General features: G+C 42.2%; 1 protein-coding gene across 1 annotated transcript in view; it reads right to left on the bottom strand.

Annotated features, from left to right (window-relative positions):
• MARCO (macrophage receptor with collagenous structure) overlaps positions 1-15,331 on the bottom strand; it is a 101,787-nt gene extending 86,456 nt beyond the window's left edge. Inside the window, exons 1-2 of the mRNA XM_055574444.1 lie at positions 15,209-15,331; positions 14,941-15,031 (exon numbers count right to left, since the gene is read on the bottom strand). Coding sequence (XP_055430419.1) covers positions 14,941-15,031; positions 15,209-15,331 — 214 coding nt within the window. The remainder of the gene's footprint in view (positions 1-14,940; positions 15,032-15,208) is intronic.
• Between the last annotated feature and the right edge of the window lie 9,620 nt (positions 15,332-24,951).

Genomic DNA, 24,951 nt, shown 5'->3' with positions numbered 1-24,951 from the left:
CTTAAAACGATTGGTACATGAGATTCAGGTTCCTGCGTGATCAATCACTCAGTCGTGTCTGACTCTTTGTGACACCATGGACTATAGCCCGCCATGCTCTTCTGTCCGTGGGATTTTCCCAGCAAGAATACTGGAGTGGGTTGCCATTTCCTCCTTCAGGGGATCTTTCCAACCCAGGGATCAAACCGCTTCTCCTGCTTTGCAGGTGGATTCTTTACAGCTGAGCCACCGGGGAAACGCAGGTTCCTGAATCCCTTTATAATAAACACAGTTGGGTGATCTCACAACCATATATTCCTCTTATCTTGTGAACAAAATTAAGTGGTCTTGTGCTTCAGGGGAGAATGGGCCCATCATCTACCTCTGGGTAAGGAGCTAGTCCAGCAAATCAACATTGATTCCTTTCCCTCTTGAGAGTTTGGTGGAGATCTGACACAGTTCTGGCCAAGGTGGCTTGAAGGAGACTCCAAACTCCACTGGGGGAAGGAGGAGGGTTTCTGGAGAGGTTATTTGTTATTCAGTCGCTCAGTCATGTCTGACTCTTTGCAACCCCATGGACTGCAGCACGGCAGGCTTCCCTGTCTTTCACTATCTCCCAGAGTTTGCTCAAACTCAAGTCCATCGAGTCAGTGATGCCATCCAACCATTTTGTCCTCTGTCATCCCATTCTCCTCCTACTTTCAATCTTCCCCAGCATCAGGGTCTTTACCAATGAGTCAGTTCTTCGCATCAGGTGCCCAAAGTATTGGCGCTTCAGCTTCAGCATCAGTCCTTCCAATGAATATTCAGGATTGATTTCTGCTAGGATTGACTGGTTGGATCTCCTTGCAGTCCAAGGGACTCTCAAGAGTCTTCTCCAACACCACAGTTCCTAAAAAGAATAGGCACCATACCTAAAAGAACAAAATTTCTAAAAAGAATAGGCAATAATCTATCAGCACATCTCTCTGACTCTGTATATTTTTGTGTGAGAGTGTGATATCTAGAGCTGCTGACACTATGTTGCTCCACTGAGGGGAGAAGTTAAAGTGCTGAGGGTGGCAGGTGGATAAATACCACTGATATCCTGAGGATATCCTTGAATCTCAGAATTGCCCAAACTTGCACTACTATATTTGCATACTTTGTGTTTCAGGAGATAATAAATGTACTTGTGATGAGCCATTTTCCAATGGATTTTCTATTTCCTGCAGCTGAAAGCCTCTTAACTCTATAAGGATAAGTTAAAATATGTATAACAAACGACACTCACATCACAGCTTGATACAAGTTAACTTCTCACTCAGGCCATCTGTCCCTTGGGGTTAGCAGGGAAATCTGCTCATGATAGTCTCTTAGGGTCATAGCTATTGGAGGTTGGGAAACTAAAAGTTTCTGCCCTGAGGTGACATCTATCACTTTCCCACACATTAAAAGCAGGTTATGTGAATATGATTGCCTTCAAAAAGTATTGGGAAGTACAATCCTACCCTCTGCCCAGAAGGTAGAAGTGTGAAACTATTTGGGGTCAGCACTAACGTTGTTCAGTCGCTAAGCTGTGTTCAACTATTTGCGACCCTGTGGACTGCAGCACACCAGGCTCCTCTGTCCTCCACTATCTCCTGGAGTTTGCTCAAATTCATGTCCATTTAGTGAATGATGCTACCTAAACTATCTCATCCTCTGCTGCCCCCTTATTCTTTTGCCTCCCATTTTCCAGCATCATAGTCTTTTCCAATGAGTTGGCTCTTTGCATCCAGTGGCCAAAGTAGCAGAGCTTCCACTTCAGCATCAGCCCTTCCAATGAATATTCTGGGTTGATTTCCTTTAGGATTGACTAGTTTGATCTCCTTGCGGTCCAAGGGACTCTCAGGAGTCTTTTCCAGCACCTCAGTTCCACCACATTAACTGATATAAACTCTAGGAACATCGAGTTGTATGACCTTGGATCAACAATGTAACTTCTTTAAACCTTGGTTTCCTCATTTGTAAATTTATTTTTTTGAATGTTTTCTCCCTTTCCTTCTATTGAAAGGATACAATGGGTAATAAAGATGAAAGTATTTTTAAAAGCATAACAATGCCTATTTGTGGGGGTCGTTGAGGACTATTCTTGCTTTCTCGGCAAAGATCACAAGCTAGTTCCTGCAACTGCTTTATGTATGTGACTTACTCATCTCCGCCATGTGTCTGCAACCAGAACACCGGGTAGTGAAGACACTGACTGTTTACTGTTTTCAGCATAAAACAGAGAAACAATGTCTGTTTTAGAGGTAGCTGTGGAGGATGGTGGAGGAAACGGGATGAGTATGGGAGTAATTTTCCTTATGGGACTTCTGGGAGGCTGTCTTATTAATAATAAGTCCAGGCTGCCATAACAAAGGGTTTCCCAGGTGGTGCTAGTGGTAAAGAACCCGCCTGCCAATGCAGGAGACTTAAGAGGTACAGGTTTGAGCCCTGGATTGGGAAGATCCCCTGGTGGAGGGCATGGCAACCCACTTCAGTGTTCTTGCCTGGAGAATCCAATGGACAGAGGAGATTGGTGGGCTATGGTCCATAGGGTCACCAAGAGTCGGACACAACTGTGTCGACTTAACACACATGCCATAACAAAAATGCCACAGACTGACTGGCATAAACAGAAGAAACTTATTTCCTCACAGTTCTGGAGGTTGGAAGTCCAAGATCAAGGTGTCAGCAGGGCTGGTTTCTCTCAGGGCCTCTCTCCTTGGCTTACAGACGGCCATCTCCCCCTGTGTCTTCATATGGTTGTCTCTCGTATGTGTCAGTGTTTCCTTTTCTTTTAAGGACAAGGATTTAGGGCCCAACCAACAAGTCTCGTTTTGACTTAATTACCTCTTTAAAGACTATTTCTTCAAATGCAGTCACACAGTTAGGGCTTCCACATATGAATTTTGAGGGGACAAAATTTGGCCCACAACAGAAGCCTTTCTTTTCTTCCCAATGAGAAGGAAAAACCATAGGAGAATCACATACTAATTTCCTCTGCACGTAAGAGGGAAAGGAGAAGACAAAGGCATAAGATGGAGAAAGAAAATGAAAAAGAAGAGGAACAGAGAGAACTTGAAAACCCCTCAAGCAAAGGCTGAAAAAGCTCTGGAAAGAGATGCAGGTGCAGAGATGTTTGCAGAGGGTCAGCATGCAGACATCACTCAGCTCTGAGCATCTACCCCCTGAGCAAGTCTGCATATGACAATAAACACAAGGAGCAAGGAGAGCCAGCTCAAGCCACTTCTAGCCAGTGAACTGTTGCCAGCTTGCTGTGTGCAGAGGGATTGGTGGTCTAAATGAAGCCCAGTGCTGCAGAGTTTACTTACAGATATAGTTGTATAAGCTATTCATAATTAATTGTGTAGGTTTAAATGCTTATGAAAGTTTATTTATCATCTTAACTGGAGTCTGCATTAAGTTCATTTTAAACAGAAGCCTGATTTAGAGAACTCAGCAAGACATGAATCATGGCTAACATATTGAAACCTGGGTGAATTCTGTTCTTCACCCGGACACTTAACAGCCAGGACCTATTGGGCAAAGAAAAGAATAGGAAAGGAACCATGCAAATATAAAACATGAACATATTGAGAGCATTTGCTCTGTAGTCTCTGTTATGGGCTCAATTCCAAGACCTTAAAGAGACGACAGTAGGCAGCCAAAGAAATAGGAACAGTGCATTGGGAATGGCCCTCACTTCACATGGCACTCAGGCCACTCCTGAAGGACGCCATAAGCAGACAAAGCACAGGCTTAGGCAAAAACAAAGTAAATTAAAAAATTCGTTTGAAAGCATTTGATTTTCAATCTTTTCCCCCCGCAAGTAATTCAAGTAGCCATCAAGGAGAAAGGAGGTTCACTGAACGTTCTTGTAGTTATTAAGTTTGGGGGCAGTGGTAGCTGAATCATCAGTAAGGCTTCCAAGAAGAGCTCTCCTCCTAAATGAGACAGGTGAGTCGATACATAACTCGTGACGTGAAGAATCGGATGGGATGATTCAGTCAAAGTCAGGCCTCAAATATTCAATTGTGCAAATCATCCAAATGATATAGGTATAAATATTTCCTGCATGGCCCCAGCATTTCACTCTCTCTGAGTCACAAAGGGCAGCTTCAACCTGGCATTGACTCACAAAGTACTTTGTCCAACTGCAGATACAAAGTGAGGATGAAGCGATTTTTATTGTTATTGTCATCATTAATCCTTTAATTAAGGTCTCCTTTATTCATGTCAATATCCTGCCCCTTTCCCCCCTCCCTCTCTTCTAAACCTCATTCATTGGGCTGGTTGCTTCAAGCTCTCCCAGCTCAAATTTTAATTAAAGTGAGTTACAAGCCTTGAATCTCTAATGAGCCCCTCTTCCAGATTCCACTAGAAATCAAAGTTGCCACACTCTCTGTGGTCTTGCTCATTAGCATGGTATTATTTTTTGAATATAGAGAGCCCCTATGCTGAGACTTCTTGCTTTATGTTGATATTCAGGAACATTTCTCACATTTCACATCGACATCAGCAGCATATGTCATTGAAGGTAAAATGAAATAAGCAAATGATGTATGAGTGGAGACTACCTCATTCTACATTTATCCTGCATCATTGGAGACTAGAGGTGTGGGAGGTTCCATAATGGGGGGCTTTTCAGATGACTGAGACCTCTTCTGATATCAAACCTTTTTTGTTTTAGCCTATTAATGTAAGTTTTCTAAAATGCAGTCTCTGTGGCTCTGCAGGTAAAGAATCCGCCAGCAATGTGGGAGACCTGGGCTTGATCCATGGGTTGGGAAGACACCCTGGAGAAGGGAAAGGCTTCTTCCAGGCCAGAATACTGGAGAAGTCCATGGGCTGTATAGTCCATGGGGTCGCAAAGAGTCAGACATGACTGAGCAACTTTTACTTTCACTCTTAAACAGAGGTCATGCTTTCTTGATGCTTCCAACCCATCATTATGATGAGCGGTCAGCTAAGGTTTGGTATAGAGCATGCTGCAATCACACAGCAGGCTACAGTCCTGCTCTGGAAAGTTGAAGTTTCCAAAGGTTGGGCTTCTAAGAAAGTCTGAAAAGTCAAAGGGTTAGTTGCTCAGTCATGTCCGACTCTTTGTGACCCCATTGACTGTAGCCCGCCAGGCTCCTCTGCCCATAGGATTGGCCAGGCAAGAATACTAGAGTGGGTTGCTGTGCCCTCCTCCAGGGAATCTTCTCCACTCAGGGATTTGAACCCAGGTCTCCTGTATTGCAGGCATATTCTTTATCATCTGGGCCACTGGGGGAGCCCAAAAAAGTCTGAAGGGGGAAGTATTAGCCAGGAGAGGGTGGGTTGCTGCATTTGCTAACTTGTCCTTTTCGGACTGTGAGATGTCCTTTTTGGAATGTGAGAGCTAGAGAGGAATTCAGCAGTCATCTAGTCCAATGCCATAAGCTTACAGGTTAGGAAAGGCAAGAAGATGTTTGCCCAAGGTCACGATGCAGTGGTCAAGGTGAGCACTGACCTGGTTCTGATCCAGAGCTTGGGCTTTTCTCACCCAGAGCAGGTAGGACTCTGCACACGCATCTGTCCACTATCCTTGCCAGTCTTTTTTTTTTTTTTTGAAAAGGTGCAAGGAAATGGGTGATCATCTGGGGTCCACAACAAAGAGACAGGTGACTGGACCAGATAATCACTGTCCCTACAGGAGAGTCACATTCTTGTGACTTGTCTAAATTAGTTCTCTTGTCTAAATGCATTTCCTCATCTCCAACTCCTCTCTACACACTCATCTCTATGATTATTAGTTAATGTTTACACATTTATTATTCACAGAGCCCTTTAATCCAAGTTCACTTAAGTTATTTTTAGCTTTTTATAATATAAATGATCAAGCTTGGAAATGAACAAAATGGTGTAATGAGTTCCCTTGCACCAGCACTCATTTTTTTAATGGCAAACCTTCTTCCATTTCCGGACCCAGACCCACTTCCTGACCCATTTCCCGGCCCAGACATCCCATCACTTCATCTGAAAATATTTTAGTAAGTATCTCTAAAATTCTACTGTTGTTACTTTTGTTTTACTTGCTGACAATAATTTTTTTTTTAAGATAAATACAGTAATCTTTTCATCTGCTTTCCTTTGGTTTAGTTTTTTTCACTTTTCTAGTTTTGGGAGTTGGTCTTCAATATATTTTTATGGTTTCATTTTTATCAATGAAGATATGTAATGGCATAAATTTCCTTCTGATAACTGCTTTACCTGGTTCTATACAATCTGATATGTATATAGCATTTTCATTATCATTATTTTAAATAAATTCTATAATTTTATATTTCTTCTTTGACTCAACAATTATTTAAGCGCAAGTTGTTTTTCTTTTCAGATTTCCAAGTGTAAAGGCCTTTATGTGCTATCAGTTTCTAGTTTTATTGAATTATGATCAAAGAATATTGGTTTTATATAGTTTTTATTTCCTGGAATATATTGAGGTTTTCTTTGATTCCCAATACATGGTCAATTATTGTGAAGGTTAGATGTGTAGTTTCTATTATCAGGCGTCAGACTTTGATATTGATCTTTAGATTCATCTCATTGGTTATGTTGTATAATTCTTCTGTATCCTTAACAATCTTTTGTCCACTTGATCTTTCTCATACCAAAAGTGATAGATTAAAGTCCTTATGGTATTACATAATATACATATATGCTTTTCCTTTTATCTCCAGGGGCTTCTGCTTTGTAAACACGGCTGAGGTATAATTGGGTATCAGCATTATGAACTTTGCCTTCCCTGGTGGTTCAGTGGTAAAGAATCTGCCTGCAATGCTGGAGTCTCAGGTTTGATTCCTGGGTTGGGAAAATCCCCTGGAGAAGGAAATGGCAACACGCTCGGATTTTCTTGCCTGGGAAACCCTATAGATAGAGGAGCCTGGCGGGCTATAGTCCATGGTCACAAGAGTCGTACAGGACTTAGCAACTGAGTAACAAAAACAATTATGAACTTTAACATAATAAAGAGTCCTCTGTTTCTTTTTAAAAATTTATTTATTTTTTAATTGATTTTGGATTTAATTGATTGATTTATTGGATTTTTTTCCCAATAAAGTTCAGTCATTTTATTAGACTATGTCTCAGTGTGCCATTTTGGGTCAGTTTTCCTAGGTATGTGCTGTACCCTTTCAACATGTTTCAAACTTTTGGTTTTTCTTTAAATTCAAGAATGTCCTTTATTTTATATAATAGATTACAATATTTGTTCTGTTCTATTGCTTTGGTCTTCTTTGTGAACGCCTCTTATACATAGGTTGGATCTTCTTTCCATATCTTCTATAGCTATAATTTTTTCCCTGAATATTCTTTAAAAAAATATTTCTTTGTTTCTCCTTTATATTTAAAATGTCTAAGTTCCATCTTCTGTTTGTCTCCAGGCACTGTCCATTGTCATTGATCGTGTCTGTGTTCATTTTGGTTCAGTTTTCATTTATAATGTTTTTCATTTTAGTTCTAATTCTTTTCTGAATGTTAACCTCTCTTTTCAAAACTTCCTTTTCTTTAGTGACCTCATTGCTGAGCTTTCTCAATTCATTTTTATGTGTTCTTTTATCGTTTTAAAAATGACTTTAGCTCACTTGGAATCCTAGGGTATAATCTCACACAGTTTATGAGCGTGCCTTTCTGCCCTGCTTTTATCATTTGTGTAGGGACATTATTCTGTTCCATTTTTCCCTCTTCTTATATTGACTTTGTTTATTTTCTTTGGCAAGCCAATTTTCTGTTGTTCATTTTTAGGGGAGATAATACTTCTTATACTTGTAGGAGTGTGAGTGGGACAGCTTTTCACAATGTTAGCTTCCTTAAGAATGTAAGATGTTTTTATGAAGTAATCACAAATGTAGTTTCTACCGTGTGATATCTGCCTCCTGTACTTCCTTCCCGATGGATCTTTTCTTTCCCATGCCTCCGATGTCTCTGTCTTGCCCAGTTTCAACTCCACCCTCAGCAGTTTCTCCTCAGGGTAGGGAGTCTCTCCTGGAAGCCGTTTTGTATTTACTTTTCATAAGTTCACAGGACCCACACTACTCCAGTACTTTCAGGGCTCATGAGGTCTCTGTGCTTTTCCATATAATGGATTCTGCAGAACCCCTTCCAGTAGAAGAAGCTGCTATTCTCAGATTGGTCCACTGTGTTTTCCAGTGAGCATCTGTGGTGATTCTGGAGTTCTGTCCTTAGGGCCATCAGAGATCCCTTTTCTTCATTTTGCATAGATGCTGATATCAGACAGATCTTAGAGCTATCAGTGACTCCCACTCATATTTCCAAGTTTATAAGTGTATCTTTTCACTCAGTTTTGTTATAGATATGTCCACAGATTTTTAATTTTGCTATCCTGATGGCCATGTATACCATGAGGGACTTACATAAATTTTAAAACTATGCTTTTACAATTATCTTGCCAGAATCCATCCCAAGTCATTTTGATCATGGCTATGTGGCTGTTTTTTAATTTATTTTTAAATTAGAGTATAGTTGATTTACAATGCTGTGTTAGTTTCTGCTGTACAACAACATGAATCAGCTATAAGTGTACATATATCCAGGCTTTCCTGATGGCTCAGTAGTAAAGAATCCACCTACCAATGCAGTAGACGGGTTTGATCCCTGGGTCAGGAAGGTCACCTAGAGGAGGAAATGGCAACCCACTCCAGGATTCTTGCCTGAGAGATCCCATGAACAGAGGAGCCTGGTGGGCTACAGTCCATGTGGTCACAAAAGAGTTGGACACAACTTAGCTACTAAACAACAACGACAATACATATAAACCCTCCCTCTTGAGTCTCCCTCCCACCTTCTCCATCCCACCACACCTCTAGGTCATCACAGAGCACCTAGCTGAGCTTCCTGTGCTATACAGCAGTTCCCATTGACTATCTGTTTTACATGTGAAAGTGAAAGTCACTCAGTTGTGTCTGACTCTTTGCAACCCCATGGACTATACAGTCCATGGAATTCTCTAGGGCAGAATAGAGAGTAGGTAGCCTTTGCCTAGGAGTGGGTAGCCTTTGCTGTCTCTAGGGGATCTTCCCAACTCAGGGTCAAACCCAGGTCTCCCACATTGCAGGTAGATTCTTTACCAGCTGAGCCATGGTAAAGTATATATGTTAATGCTGTGGCTGCTTTTTGATCGTCGATTCCTTGAAGACAAAGAGACTGATAATCTGTGTCCCAGAGCAAGGACACAGAGTTCCATATGTAGTTAGGTTTACAGTTTTGTTAACAGATTATAAAAGTAATACACACATTCCCCAAATTTGTAAACTATGTAATAGCATATAACAAGAAATTAATATTGCCAGTTATACTACCACCATAGAAATACCCGCTGTTAACAGCCTGGTGTTTCTCTTCTGGTCTTTTACCCAACCAAATTTTAAAAATACGTGTTTCAATTGAAGGGGCTTCCCTGGTAGCTCAGTGGTGAAGAATTCACCTGTCAATGCAGGAAACACAGGTTTGATCCTTGTCCAGGAAGATACTACATGCCATGGAGCAACTAAGCCTGTATGCCACAACTATTGAGCCGGTGTTCTAGAGCCCACGAGCCACAGCTACTGAGTGCATGTGCTGCAGCTACTGAAGCCTGCATGCCCTAGAGCCTGTGCTCCTCAACAAGGGAAGCCACTGCAAGGAGAAACTCACGCACTGCAACTGGAGAGTAGCCCCTACTTGCCACAACTAGAGAAAAGCCAACACAGCAATGAAGACTCAGCACAGCCAAATAAATAAATTTTAAAAATACGTGTCTTAATTGAGATCATAGTATACATGAAATCTCTGTGTTACAACTATCAGAGACTCACTTAATTTACCCTAGGGAAGAGGGAGATTATTGCTAAGTTATTTACAAAGTGAAAATAGAAACTTAATGGAGCGCTACCAGCAACTGTGGCTGCTGAGGAACTGGTGATCCCCATAGTCTCCCTCCTGGGTCACATGCTCTTCTCGATGTCTCACATGTTTGCTCTATTATAGTTCAGATTGTGGTAGATCTTGAATTCTTTCTACATTACAGTCTTTCAGCCATAGCTCCTACTGATAATGAACTCATGTAAACTGATACAGCCATTGTCAAGAACAGTATGGAGATTTCTTTAAAAACTAAGAATAAAACTACTGTAAGACCCAGCAATCCCACTATTGGGTATATATCCTGAGAAAATCACAATTCAAAAGGACATATGTACCACAAATTTCACTGCAGCAGTACTTATAATAGCAAGTACATGGAAGTAACCTAGATGTACATTCACAGATGAATAGATAAAGAAGTTGTGGTACATATATACAATGGAATATTACTCAGCCATAAAAAGGAATGAATTTGAGTCAGTTCCAGTGAGGTGGATGAACCTAGAGCATGTTATACAGAGTGAAGTAAGTCAGAAAAAGAAAAACAAATATCATATATTAACACATGTATATGGAATCTAGATAAACGAACTGAGAGAGTGGCATTGAAATACATACATTGCCATACATAAAATAGATAGCCAGTGGGAATGTGATATATGATGCAGGGAGCTCAAGCTGATGCTCTGACAACCTAGAGGGGAGAGATGGGGTGGGTGATGGGAGGAAGGTTCAAGAGGAAAGGGACAAGTGTATACCTATGAGCTTATTCAGCTCCACATTGTAATGCAATTATCCTCCAATTAAAAATAAACATATTTAAAAAAGAAAAGAACAAATCACAAATTTGCATTTGAAAAAAGAAAAAAACCATAAAATAGTAATGGGTCCCCTATAAAAAAAAAAAGCAATAGACAAAAATCAGTGAAACTGAGTTTGTTCTTTGAAAAGATCAACAAAATTGAGAAAATTTCAGCTAGATTGGCTAAGAAAAAGAGAGAAAATTCATCTCAATTGATGCAGAAAAAATATTTCACAATATTCAACACCCTTCCATGATAAGAAAAAAAAAGTTCAACAAACTAAGAATGGAAGAAAATATCTCAACATAATAATGACCATATACAAAAAGCCCACAACTCACATCAGACTCAGTGGCAAAAGACTGAAAACTCTTCCTCTAAACACCAGTGTTAAGAGAAGAATGCTTGCTTCTGTCACTTCTATTTAACATAGAAATGAAAGTTCTAGCCAGAGAATTAGACAAGGGGGAAAAAAAAGAAATAAAATGCATCCAAATAGGAGAAGAAGAACTATTCCTGGTGGCAGATGATATGACTTTATATGTAGAAAAAACTTAAAATTCCACACACAAAAAATCTGTTAGAACTAATAAATGAATTCAGCAAAGTTATAGAATACAAAATTAATATGCAGAAATCAGTTGCATTTCTGTACACTAACAATGAACAATCTGAAAAGGAAATAAAATAACTTAATTTACAATAGCATCAAGAAAGAGTAAAATACTCAGGAGTAAACTTAATCATGGAGGTGAAAGACATATACACTGAACACTAAAAAATACTCATCAAAGGAACTGAAGAAGACACAAATAAACAGAAAAACATTCTGTGTTCATGGATTTGAAGACTTAATATTGTTAAAATGTCCAAAGTACTCAAAGCCATCCACTGAATCAATGCAATCCTTTAAAAAATCCTAATGGCATTTTTGGCAGAAATACAAAAATTCATCCTAAAATTCATCTAGAATCTCAAAGGACCTCAAGTAGCTAAAATAACTTTGAAAAAGAAAAATAAATTTGGAGGTGTCATACTCCCTAATTTCAAAACTCTTTATAAAGCTACAATAATCAAAACAGTATTTTACCAGCAGAAACAAGGGCATATAGACATCAGAATAGATGAGAGATTCCTAAAATAAATCCTCACATATATGGTCAAATGATTTTCAACAAGGTGCCATGACTATTCAATAGGGAAAGGAGAGTCTTTTTAATAATTGGAGCTGGGAATACTGTGTTCACATGCAGAAGAATGAAGCTGCACTTTTAGCTTATACCACATATTAATACAATAATTAACTCAAAATGGATCAAAGACCTAAGTAAGAGCTAAAGCTACAACACTCTGAGAAAAAAAGCAGAGGAAAGACTTCATGACATTGAATTTAACAATGACCAAAAGAACAGGCAAATAGATGGGGATAAAATGGAAACAGTGACAGATTTTATTTTCTTGGGCTCCAAAATCACTTTGGACGGTAACTGCAGCTACGAAATTAAAAGATGTTTGCTTCTTGGAAGAAAAGCTTTGACAAACCTAGACAGTATATTGAAAAGCAGAGACTTCACTTTGCCAACAAAGGTCCATATAGTCAAAGCTATGGTTTTTCCAGTAGTCATGTACGGATGTGAGAACTGGACCATAAAGAAGGTTGAGCACCAAAGAATTGATGCTTTCAAACTGTGGTGCTGGAGAAGACTCTTGAGAGTCCCAGCAAGGAGATCAAACCAGTCAATCCTAAAGGAAATCAACCCTGAATATTCATTAGAAGGACCGATGCTGAAGCTGAAGCTCCAATCTTTTGGCCACCTGATGTGAAGAGTTGACTCATGGGAAAAGACTCTGATGGTGGGAAAGACTGAAGACAGGAAGAGAAGGGGATGACAGAGGATGAGATGGTTGGATGGCATCACCAACTCAATGGACATGAGTCTGAGCAAACCCTGAGAGACGGTGAAGGACAGGGAAGCCTGGTGTGCTGCAGTCCATGGGACTGCAAAGAGTTGGACATGACTGAGTGACTGAACAACAACAACACGACAATAAAAAACTGTGCATTAAAGGACACAATTAACTGGGTGAAAAGGCAACGTATAAGCTGGAAGAAAATGTCTGCAAATCATATATCTGGTAAGGACTTAATATCCAGAATACATAAAGAACAAAACCAAAAATAAGCTAACAGCCTGATTTAAAAGTGGGCAAAAGGACTTCAACAGACATTTCTCCAGAGAATCTATACAAATGGCCAAGAAGCATCTGAAAAAATGTTTGCCATCACTAATCATTAGGAGAATGTAAATGAAAACCACAATGAGATACTATCTCACAGACATTAGCACTGTCTATCAGCACTGTGAATCAACGTTGTTAAGAAACATGTTTGAGCAGATCCAGATTTCTCAGCCTTGGCACTATTAACATTTTGGATCTGGTAATTCTTTGTTATGGGAGCTGTCCTGTGCATTTGGGGATATTTAGCAGAGTCCCAGGGATGGGGGAGCCTGGTGGGCTGCTGTCTATGGGGTCGCACAGAGTTGGACACGACTGAAGCGACTTAGCAGCAGCAGCAGCAGCAGCAGCATCCTTGTCCTCTGCCCACTAAATTCCAGTACTATTCCCTGTCGCTAGTCTTGACAATAAAAAATGTCTCCAGACATTGTTACATGTCCATTGGGAAGCCAAGGTGACTTTAGATGAAAACCACTGGATTCAATCACACAAATAAATGAAGAGCCTGCTTACTCCATGAAGTTGATGAGAGATTTGACCTTAATAAAAGCATCCTTAAAATATGTTGGTTTAAGGAACTGTTTTATAGTTTACCAACAGCTAGAGGCAAACTTTGACTTCAGAATTCCCTTACCCTCCACTTCAGTATCCCCTTTTATTTTTCTCCTATAAATGACTGCCACCCCTCACTTCTAATCACAGGAATACAGTAGCTTGTCTTCCTATTGCCATCCAAACATAATCTCAAGAGAAGAGCTAGTAAGGAATTTAAAAGATGGTACAGGAACAGGCTATATTAGATGAAATTAGTTGGACTAATTTATAGGGAATGGGCTTCCCAGGTGGCTCAGTGGTAAAGAATCCTCCTGCCAATGAAGGAGACACAGGAGATGTAGGTTTGATCCCTGGGTCAGGAAGATCCCTTGGAGAAGGAAATGGTAACCCACTCCAGTATTCTTGCCTGGGAAATCCCATGGACAGAGGAGCCTGGAGGGCTTCAGCCCATGATGTTGCAAAGGTGTTGGACATGACTTAGCGACTAAACAACAACAGGAGCAATATGATGCAAGGAACTGAACTGGAACCCAAGCAACCTGGGAACTGGTTCTAGCTTTGTTACACCGATTGTGTAGCCCTAGGAAAGTCAATTAATCATCTGGACCTATATAATCTCCTCCACAAAGCTGAGGATTGGGTCAGATGATTTTTCTGCACTCATTCTCACTAATGGGTAAATAGATAACAAAGAAAGTTTTGTTGGTTGCATATTTGTTGCAATAATATGCAATAGGGCAATGGTGTACAACAAAGTGGTCACACCTTTACTGGAAATGCTGCTTTCACTAGGCAAAGAAACATTTAGCCTTAGTGCCAGACTCTACATCTATGTAAGATAAGAAAGCGTAGAAGATTTTGTAGCATGCATTCAGTCATGGAATGTAAGACCCTGACAGCTGCACGGTATAGAGAACACTTTGTTCTACTCTCAAGGAAATCCTGAAGCCTAGAGAGGGGAAGAGCAACTTGTCCACCTCTTACTTAAAAGTGGCATAATCTATGGTGTTTTAAATGCAGGGGACTTGAAAGCATAAGAAGAATTGCTGTTTGGAGGTGCTACACCTTATTCAGTTCTGTGCACTCTCAGGGTCACTTATCTGAAACCACTCGGCACACTCACTCATGGTTCCTGTCCTTGGTGGAGTGACATAATTTATTTCCTGTATTTTTACAAACAAGTCCACTGATAATCAGGACAAAGACACAAAAAATATCAAGAGCAGATAGATGCTGAAAGACAAAGAACCCTTCACTGGCATAGACAGGAGACCCAAACTACACAGGATATTAAATAGGGAATATGTTAAGTAAAGAATTATTGACTAGTAACAGGGGGATGTAGTAACGGGGCATCGACTACTAAGGGTGAGGAGAGCTATAAAGAATCTGGGAACGGCAGATATAGACAGGGAGCAGGTACTGCCCTAGGGCTGAAGCAGAGCCCGCCAGAAAAAACTAACCCGGAACACACTACTCTGAGATTCAGGTCTTGCTGGAGAGGGTGGGGGCTTGGCCCACTGGATGGTGAAGTTTGCCGAGGTGACAGTCAAGTAGGAAGCTGTCACCTGGAGTGACAATAAAGCTTTCCAGAAGGGGCCTGAAAGGAAAGTGGTTAAACTTTTTGGAAAACCGACTGTGGCACTAGAGGGACTTGCAAGGAAGCTTCCAGGAAGCCACCCCACCACCCCAACGAAGTGCTCTTGAAGTCACTGGAAGTCGGATGAGTTGCCTGCAGAACTCACCAGAAAGTCAGGCACAGGGTTGAAGGAGGCTCCATGGGAATCCTGCACACCAACACCGCAAGAGCAAGAAACAAGCACCGCGCCCGCAACCAGGAAGCCCTTCGTCCAGCAGCGCTCCTCCATCGCCCTCTACTGGCGAATCTTTGACATTTGCAAAGAATCAGTTCCAGTATCATATTCTGGCCGAACGGATAAGCAGCACTTTCACAATCAGCAACTCGATCGTGGTTGTTATATACACACACAACACACACGTATCAAAATAACACAGGTAAGAACTGTTCATGTAAGAACTATCAAAACAAGAACTCCTTTCTTTTAGCTCAGTCTGTCCTGGATGCACACACTTTCTTCCTGCCGGCACTCACTGAGGAAGGCAACCTGCCCCACCTTGGCCGCAGGCAGAATCCCAAGGCCCGAGTTTTCTGACCCACTTTCTTCCCTCAGCTTTTCCACTGAGACTGCACTGTGTACTGAATGGTCGCACAAATGTCATGAAAGCTTTAAAAAAGAGTCCTGCTTGGACTCAGAAGCTTGGGGGCATTAGAGAGGAAAGTAATTTAGCTACAGTGATCTCATGTCAGGTTAGCATCTGTGGTCCCAGCTACTGTCCACCTGCTGTCCGAGTTTACTCTCCAAAGTGTCCTGCTTTAGGCAGTGAATTATGTAGTCCCCCAAATGTAGTGTGAAGGTTGTTAATCACTCAGTTATGTCTGATTCTCTGTGACCAGCAGTCAATCCGCTTCCCTAGGTTACAGGTGAGGAACTCCCCCATGTTGATGGTAAACAAGAGACCCTTCTTGGGTGGTGGGGAAGATGGGACTCAGGTCTGCGGTGTAACATTGTCTGGTTACCGAGTCTCTCTCTAAAGGCCCCCAGGTTGGGGCGTTGAGACGATAAAAGGAGCTAATGTGTGGAGGGTATCAGGCATGAGTTCTGGCAGCTCCATCAAGTAGCTCCTCCATCTGCCCACCTCCTCATTTCCCATCACATGTTCTCAGTCTTTAAGGATGCATTTTTCTAATGGTGGAGTACAATAACCCTTCAGGATAATCACTGCTAACAGGGAGGATGAAGCAGGTGAATCTCAGTTTATTTGAGAAGGATCAGGGCTGTAAGTGTCCCATACTTGCTAAGCAAGCAGTAGATATTGAACCCTTTCTCCAGTTGGTGCCTCCCTCCACTAAATTCCTGCTTCCTAAAGGCTATCGGCACTTAGAGCAGTGGACAAAGGCCACCCTCTGGGAAGATTGGTCCACCCAGGTACAAGTCCTCCTTGGAAAGTTCAGTTCAGCTCAGTCGCTCAGTCATGTCTGGCTCTTTGCGACCCCATGGACTGCAGCACACCAGGCTTCCCTGTCCATCGCCAGCTCCCGGAGCTTACGCAAACTCATGTCCATTGAGTCAGTGATGCCATCCAATCATCTCATCCTCTGTCGTCCCCTTCTCCTCCTGCCTTCAATCTTTCCCAGCATCAGTGTCTTTTCAAATGAGTCAGCTCTTTGCAACAGGTGGCAAAAGTATTGGAGTTTCAGTTTCAACATCAGTCCTTGCAATGAATATTCAGGACTGATTTCCTTTAGGATGGACTGGTTGGATCTCCTTGCAGTCCAAGGGACTCTCAAGAATCTTCTCCAACACCACAGTTCAAAAGCATCAATTCTTTGGTGCTCAGCCTTCTTTATAGTCCAACTGTCACATCTATACATGACTACTGGAAAGACTATTGCTTTGACTAGACAAACTTTTGTTGGCAAAGTAATGTCTCTGTTTTTTAATATGTTGTCTATGTTGGTCATAACTTTTCTTCCAAGGAGTAAACATCTTTTAATTTCATGGCTGCAGTCGCCATCTGCAGTGGTTTTAGAGCCCCCAAAATAAAGTCTCTTACTGTTTCCATTGTTTACCCATCTATTTGCTAAGAAGTGATGGGACCAGATGCCATGATCTTAGATTTCTGAATGTTGAGTTTTAAGCCAACTTTTTCACTCTCTTCTTTCACTTTCATCAAGAGGCTCTTTAGTTCTTCTTAGCTTTCTTTCATAAGTGTGGTGTCATCTGCATATCTGAGGTTATTGATATTTCTCCTGGCAATCTTGATTCCAGCTTATGCTTCATCCTGCCCAGCATTTCTCATGATGTACTCTGTATATAAGTTAAATAAGTAAAGTGACAATATACAGCCTTGATGTACTCCTTTAACAATTTGGAACCAGTCTGTTGTTCAATGTCCAGTTCTTTTTTTTTTTTTTTCAATGTCCAGTTCTAACTGTTGCTTCTTGACCTGCATACAAATTTCGCAAGAGGCAGGTCAGGTGGTCTGGTATTCCCATCTCTTGAAGAATTTTCCACAGTTTGTTGTGATCCACACAGTGAAAGTCTTTGCTATAGTCAATAAAGCAGAAGTAGATGTTTTTCTGGAACTCTCTTGCTTTTTTGATGATCCAACGGATGTTGGCAATTTGATCTCTGATTTCTCTGCCTTTTCTAAATCCAGTTTAAACATCTGGAAATTCTTGGTTCACATACTGTTGAAGCCTAGCTTGGAGAATTTTGAGCATGACTTTGCTAGCATGTGAGATGAGTGCAATTGTGTGGTAGTTTGAGTATTCTTTGGCATTGCCTTTCTTTGGGACTGGAACGAAAACTGACATTTTCCAGTCCTGTGGCGATTACTGAGTTTTCTAAATTTGCTGGCATATTGAGTGCAGCACTTTCACATCGTCATCTTTTAGGATCTGAAGTAACTCAACTGGAATTCCATCACCTCCACTAGCTTTGTTCACAGTGATGCTTTCTAAGGCTCACTTGACTTCACATTCCAGGATGACTGATCACTCCATCATGGTTATTTGGGTCATGAAGATCTTTTTTGTATAGTTCTTCTGTGTATTCTTGCCACCTCTTCTTAATATCTTCTGCTTCAGTTAGGTCCATACCATTTCTGTCCTTTATTGTGCCTATCTTTGCAAGAAATGTTCCCTTGATATCTGTAATTTTCTTGAAGACATCTCTAGTCTTTCCCATTCTATTGTTTTCTTCTATTTCTTTGCACTGAGAACTGAGGAAGGCTTTCTTATCTCTCCTTGTTATTCTTTGGAACTCTGCAATCAAATGGGTATATCTTTCCTTTTCTCCTTTGCCTTTCACTTCTTTTCTTTTCACAACTATTTGTAAGGCCTCCTCAGACAACGATTTTGCCTTTTTGCATTTCTTTTTCTTGGGGATGGTCTTGATTACTGCCTCCTGCATAATGTCAGGAACCTCTGTCCATAGTTCTTCAGGCACTCTATCAGATCTAATCCCTTGAATCTATTTGTCACTTCCACTGTGTAATTGTAAGGAATTTGATTTAGGTCATACCTGAATGGTTTAGTGGTTTTCTCTACTTTGTTCAATGTAAGTCTAAATTTGGCAATAAGGAGTTCATGATCTGAGCCACAGTCCACTCCCAGTCTTGTTTGTGCTGACTGTATAGAACATCTCCATCTTTGGCTGCAGAGAATATAATCAATCTGATTTCAGTATTGACCACCTGGTGATGTCCATGTGTAGAGTCTTCTCTTGTGTTGTTGGAAGAGGGTGTTTGCTATGACCAGTGCATTCTCTTGGCAAAACTGTATTAGCCTTTGCCCTCCTTCATTCTGTACTCCAAGGCCAAATTTCATGTTACTCCAGATATCTCTTGACTCCCTACTTTTTCATTCCAGTCCTCTATAATGAAAAGGACATCTTTTATGGGTGTTAGTTCTAGAAGGTCTTGTAAGTCTTCATAGAACCCTTCAACTTCAGCTTCTTCAGCCTTACTGGTTGGGGCATAGACTTGGATTACCGTGATATTGAATGGTTTGCCTTGGAAAAGAAACAGATCATTCTGTCGTTTTTGAGATTGCATCCAAGTACTGCATTTCAGACTCTTTTGTTGACTATGATGGCTACTCCATTTCTTCTAAGGGATTCTTGCCCACAGTAGTAGATATAATGGTCATCTGAGTTAAATTCACCAATTCCAGTCCATTTTAGTTCGTGGATTCCTAAAATATTGATGTTCACTCTTGCCAGCTCCTATTTGACCACTTCCAATTTGCCTTGATTCGTGGACCAAACATTCCAGGTTCCTATGCAATATTGTTCTTTATAGCATCGGACTTTACTTCCATCACCAGTCACATCCACAACTGGGTGTTGTTTTTGCTTTGGCTCTGTCTCTTCATTCTTTCTGGAGTTATTTCTCCACTGATCTCCAGTAGCATATTGGGCACCTACCAATCTGGGAAGTTCATCTTTCAGTATCTTATCTTTTTGCCTTTTCATACTGTTCATGGGGTTCTCAAGGCAAGAACACTGAAGTGGTTTGCCATTCCCTTCTCCAGTGGACCACGTTTTTTCAGAACTCTCCACCGTGACCTGTCTGTCTTGGGTGGCCCTATATGGCATGGCTTAGAGTTTCATTGAGTTTTAGACAAGGCTGTGGTCCATGTGATCAATTTGGTTAGTTTTCTGTGATTGTGGTTTTCATTCTGTCTGCCCTCTAATGGATAAAGATAAGAGGCTTTTGGAAGCTTTCTGATGGGAGAGACTGACTGAGGGGGAAACTGGGTCTTGTTCTGATGGGCAGGGCTATGCTCAGTTCAGTTCAGTTCAGTTGCTCAGTCGTGTCCAACTCTTTGTGACCCCGTGAATCACAGCACGTCAGGCCTCCCTATCCATTACCAACTCCCAGAGTTCACTCAGACTCACGTCCATTGAGTCAGTGATGCCATCCAGCCATCTCATCCTCTGTCGTCCCCTTCTCCTCCTGCCCACAATCCCTCCAAGCATCAGAGTCTTTTCCAATGAGTCAACTCTTCGCATGAGGTGGCCAAAGTATTGGAGTTTCAGCTTTAGCATCATCCCTTCCAAAGAAATCCCAGGGCTGATCTCCTTTAGAATGGACTGGTTGGATTTCCTTGCAGTCCAAGGGACTCTCAAGAGTCTTCTCCAACACCACAGTTCAAAAGCATCAATTCTTCGGTGCTCAGCTTTCTTCACAGTCCACCTCTCGCATCCATACATGACCACAGGAAAAACCATAGCCTTGACTAGACGAACCATTGGTGGCAAAGTAATGTCTCTGCTTTTCAATATGCTTTCTAGGTTGGTCATAACCCTCCTTCCAAGGAGTAAGCGTCTTTTAATTTCATGGTTGCAGTCACCATCTGCAGTGATTTTGGAGCCCAAGAAATAAAGTCTGACACTGTTTCCCCATCTATTTCCCATGAAGTGATGGGACCAGAGGCCATGATCTTAGTTTTCTGAAAGTTGAATTTTAAGCCAACTTTTTCACTCTCCCCTTTCACCTTCATCAAGAGGCCTTTTAGTTCCTCTTCACTTTCTGCCATAAGGGTGGTGTCATCTGCATATCTGAGGTTATTGATATTTCTCCTGGCAATCTTGATTCCAGCTTGTGCTTCTTCCAGCCCAGCGTTTCTCATGATGTTCTCTGCATAGAAGTTAAATAAGCAGGGTGACAATATACAGCCTTAACGTACTCCTTTTCCTATTTGAAACCAGCCTGTTGTTCCATGTCCAGTTCTAACTGTTGCTTCCTGACCTGCATTCAAATTTCTCAAGAGGCAGGTCAGGTGCTCAGTAAATCTTTAATCCAATTTTCTGTTGATGGGCGGGGCTGTGTTCCCTCCCTGTTGTTTGACCTGAGACCAAACTATGGTGGAGGTAATGAAGATAATGTGTGCCACATTATCCTATGTGTCACAACTAAGACCCTGCAAAGTCAAATAAACAAATAATTTTTAAAAAAGAAACAAACAAAAAACAACAGTCATTTCGTTCTGCTGGTCTTTGGAGACCCAACTCATGGTTCCATGGCTGCATGGTGCTGGAGCATCTTTAAGGAGATATGCCACGTCCAAGGGCAAAGCAAAAGCCCCAGCAAGATGGTAGGAGGAGTGAAATCGCATTTAGAATCAAACCCCATACCCGCCAGAGATGCTCAGAAGGCTCAAACAAACTTTGTGAGCACCAGGACCCAGAGACCCCACAGAGACTGAGACAGAACTGTGTTTGAGTGTCTCCTGCAAAGGTATGGGTGATCAGTGGACTACTGCAGGGGCAGAGGTTCTGGGTGCAGTATACCTGGGTATGGCATAAGCCCTCTTAGAGGAGGTCACCATTAGCCCCACCATAGAGCCATCAGAACTTACACAGGACTGGGGAAACAGACTCTTGGAGGACACAAACAAAACCTTATGCACACCAGGACTCAGGAGAAAGGAGCAGTGACTGCACACGAGACTGGTCCCGATTTTCCCGTGGTTGTCCTGGAGTCCCTGGCAGAGGCTTGGGTCAGTGGTGGCCTGCTGCAGGGTTGGGGGCACTGCGTAGAGCAGTGCGTGCATGGCACCTTTTGAAGGAGGTCACCATTATCTTCATTATCTCCTTGGGAAAGGTCATCCCAAGATCTCCACCTAGTGGCCACACTGTAGAACACACTCCTTGGGCAATTTGATGACCAAACAGGTGAGCAGTTACCCTGAGGCCGTTTATGAGACAAAAACCTCAGGCTGGGACCCCTCATGCAGGACACCTAGTGATGTTGCTGACAGAGGCTGCCTGGGGGCATTTGTCTGGGCGTGCATTCCTCAGGCCACACTTAGACATGTATTCAAAGACTGCTCTGCCAGGCTTGCTGCCCTGGGTCCAGAACCAGTTACTCCAGAGTTTTTCAGCCTCAGCATTCTTGATGTTTGGAGCCAAATAATTTTGTCATGAGAGACTTGTCCTGCACATTGTAGGCAGTTTAGCAGGATCCTCGGCCTCTACACACTAGATGCCAGTAGGAACTCCTCCCAGTTTCCAGTTATAACAACCATGAACATCTCTAAGAAGCTTGCCAAATGTCCTCTGGGGGTTGCTGGGGAGGAGTTGCCCCTGGTTGAAAACTACTGGTTGAAAATCTGGCTCAACAAATGAGCTGTTCAGTTAAACATTTCAGTTCTTAGCAAAGTGGCGAGGAGGGCAGGACCTCCAGGTCCCAGCAGCAAGTCCTGGGACCCACAATGTGTGGGATCCAGGAAGCAGGGATTAAACCAGCCCTGGGCCCTAGTACTCCACAAGCTTCACCCATGGGGTCTCTCATTGCCCATATATGTGTAGGGGTTTTGGAGACTGACCTCTTTTACATTTCGTGGAAAACAAAGCCTGTTTCAGACAGGCCTGGATGATTTCATCTCAGAATCCTCAGAATCAGGAAGGCCTGTAATTATAAGAACAGCTATGGTTGTTTTTCATTTTTTTTTTTTTTTCATCAAGAAATAAGAGCCAAGCCCCATGCTACTGTTTTTCTGCCTTTGTTCCTCCTCACTCAGCTCTGCAAGGTGGGTGTCATTTTACAGATGAGAAATGGAGCTGCAGTGATCAAGTAACTTGTCCAAGGCCTTGGAGCTGGTACTTGATAGAACTGAATTTTGAACTTGGGTTTCACACAATCTTCCACCAGTCCCCACTGTCCCCAGTGAGCAGACTTCTCAGATAGCCTTTAGAATTTGTCATTCGTGTAGGTGCTGATGAAGTTCTCCTTTCCCTCTGCCCTAGGTATGCTAATTTTGTTCTCCTTGAACAAGCTGGGTCACCTCAAGGAAAAGCATCATGCCTCCTGCTTTTCTTGTGCTGCTTTCAGAGCCAGTACAGAGATTGGCACAGAGGTCTGAAAAGCACCTAACAGATTCACCGAGGCAGCCCCTTTCATTAGAGTCTCTCAAAATTATGTTTTCCCTGCCTGGAAGCCTCCAATATCCCACAGACCTTGCTGGCCCCTCTTTCCTTAGAACTGTACCTAATGAAGAGATCTATTTCATCTCCACCTACATCTCCCTCCGGTGGCAATCTAATTAGGTTCTTTCTACAATTAACTATTAGTAATTAAAGTGGAACAAAGCCCGTGTGTCATTCTTAAACTTCATCCATTAAACAACAATGTCCAATTTTGAAATCCCTCTTCAGACAAGGAGGCACAGTACATGTGTGGGATAAGAATTCTCCAGATATGCTAACCTAAATTTAATTATGCAAGGAGAACAGAGGTTTAACTTCATTCTTCCCAGAACTGCTGTAATTAAAACTCAATTAGGGGCCATGCTGGCCAACATCATTATCCAAGTGTCACCCTACTGAAGGGACAAACAGCTCAGCACCGTTCAATGGCTGCTGGCCTGAAGACTTTCCAAGGAAAGGGGCACTTTGGCCCATCCTTTGTCTTTCAATAGTCTTCTTCCATTCACCACTTGTTCAGTTGCTTTCTCTTCATTTATAACTTTTGAAAATTGTTCTGTCCAGGTCAATGGAGGAAATGGCCATTGCGATGACTTGTAATAATCTGTCAAGCGCTTATGACAGGCTGGGTGCTTCACATGCAATATCTTATTTAATCTCTACTTCAACTGTCGGAAGTAGATATCATCCTTATTTAAAGATGAGGGAATCAAGGTTCAGAAAAGTTACAGAACCTGCCAGTCACACCATTATGAAATGGTGGGGCCAGGATTTAACCAACCCAGTCCATCTCGAGTCTGTGCTCATTATATTACACTGGTGTTTTGAAATAATTTTCCATATGACTGATATTTGAATTAAAAACATTCTTACTCTGTTTTCGATTGTAGAACAAACAAACAGGATTCTGGACTCTTCCTATGAGCCTCCGAGGTGGCTCAGTGGTAAAAAATCTGTCTGCCAATGCCAGAGATGCAGGAGACACAGGTTCAACCCCTGGCTTGGGAAGATTCCCTGGAGGAGGAAATGGCAACCCACTGCAGTATTCTTGCTTGGAGGATCTTATGGACAGAGAAGCCATATGTCCAGGCTACAGTACATGTGGTTGCAAAGAATTGGACATGACTGAGCACACACACATGCATATGCATGAACTCTTCCTGCATGCATTGTGTTAGCAAGTAGGACAAGACACTGGGAGATTCCATGTTGGCCCCGTGCTGGGTTTGGAGAGCGACTGACTCGTTGAGTCATTCATTCATTCATTCATTCATTCATGTGAGCAGCAAGAGGCTCACCTGACTGGAGAAGGCACTGTTTCTGGGAAACGCACTCTTTCCAAATCTGGGCCACAGTTCTACAAAGTCACAAGGCCAGAACCACTACAGTGATCAGAATTTCCAGGAACTCAGGGTTCACAAAGGGTTTTGGCAAATGTAAATTTATGGGACTTCCCTGGTGGTAAAATGGATAAGAATCTTCTTGCCAATGTAGAGGACATGGATTAATCCCTGGTCCGGGAAGATCCCACATGCCTCGAAGCAACTAAACTTGTGCACCATAACTCTAGAGCTCAAGAGCTGCAATAACTGAGCCCATACTGGCCACAAGAGGGTAGATCATGCACCACTGTCAGAGAAACACATTCCCGACCCAGTCTATGTCTTTGGTGGGGCTGTCTACAGAGACCACCCATGTTAGTGGACAATCCTTGTGACTCTGTCTTGCGAGTGCTACCAAAAGTGCACGTGTCAGTCAGGCCAAGTACCGCCCAGGGCCACCACTTCCAGTGGGAAAGTTGTGTCCTTCCCTGGGAGGAACCCCTGCAGGGGATAAGTTGCCCCAATACCCATCTTACACTCTGGTGGTGGTTTAGTCACTCAGTCATGTCTGACTCTTGCGACCCCATGGACTGTGGCCCACCAGTCTCCTCTGTCCATGGGACTCTCCAGGTAAGAATACTGGAGTGGGTT

Source organism: Bubalus kerabau, chromosome 3 (assembly GCF_029407905.1).
Source record: "Bubalus kerabau isolate K-KA32 ecotype Philippines breed swamp buffalo chromosome 3, PCC_UOA_SB_1v2, whole genome shotgun sequence".
NCBI classification, from domain to species: domain Eukaryota; kingdom Metazoa; phylum Chordata; class Mammalia; order Artiodactyla; family Bovidae; genus Bubalus; species Bubalus kerabau.
Note: the sequence above shows the minus strand (reverse complement) of the source record. Positions and strands in the feature narration are given on the sequence as shown.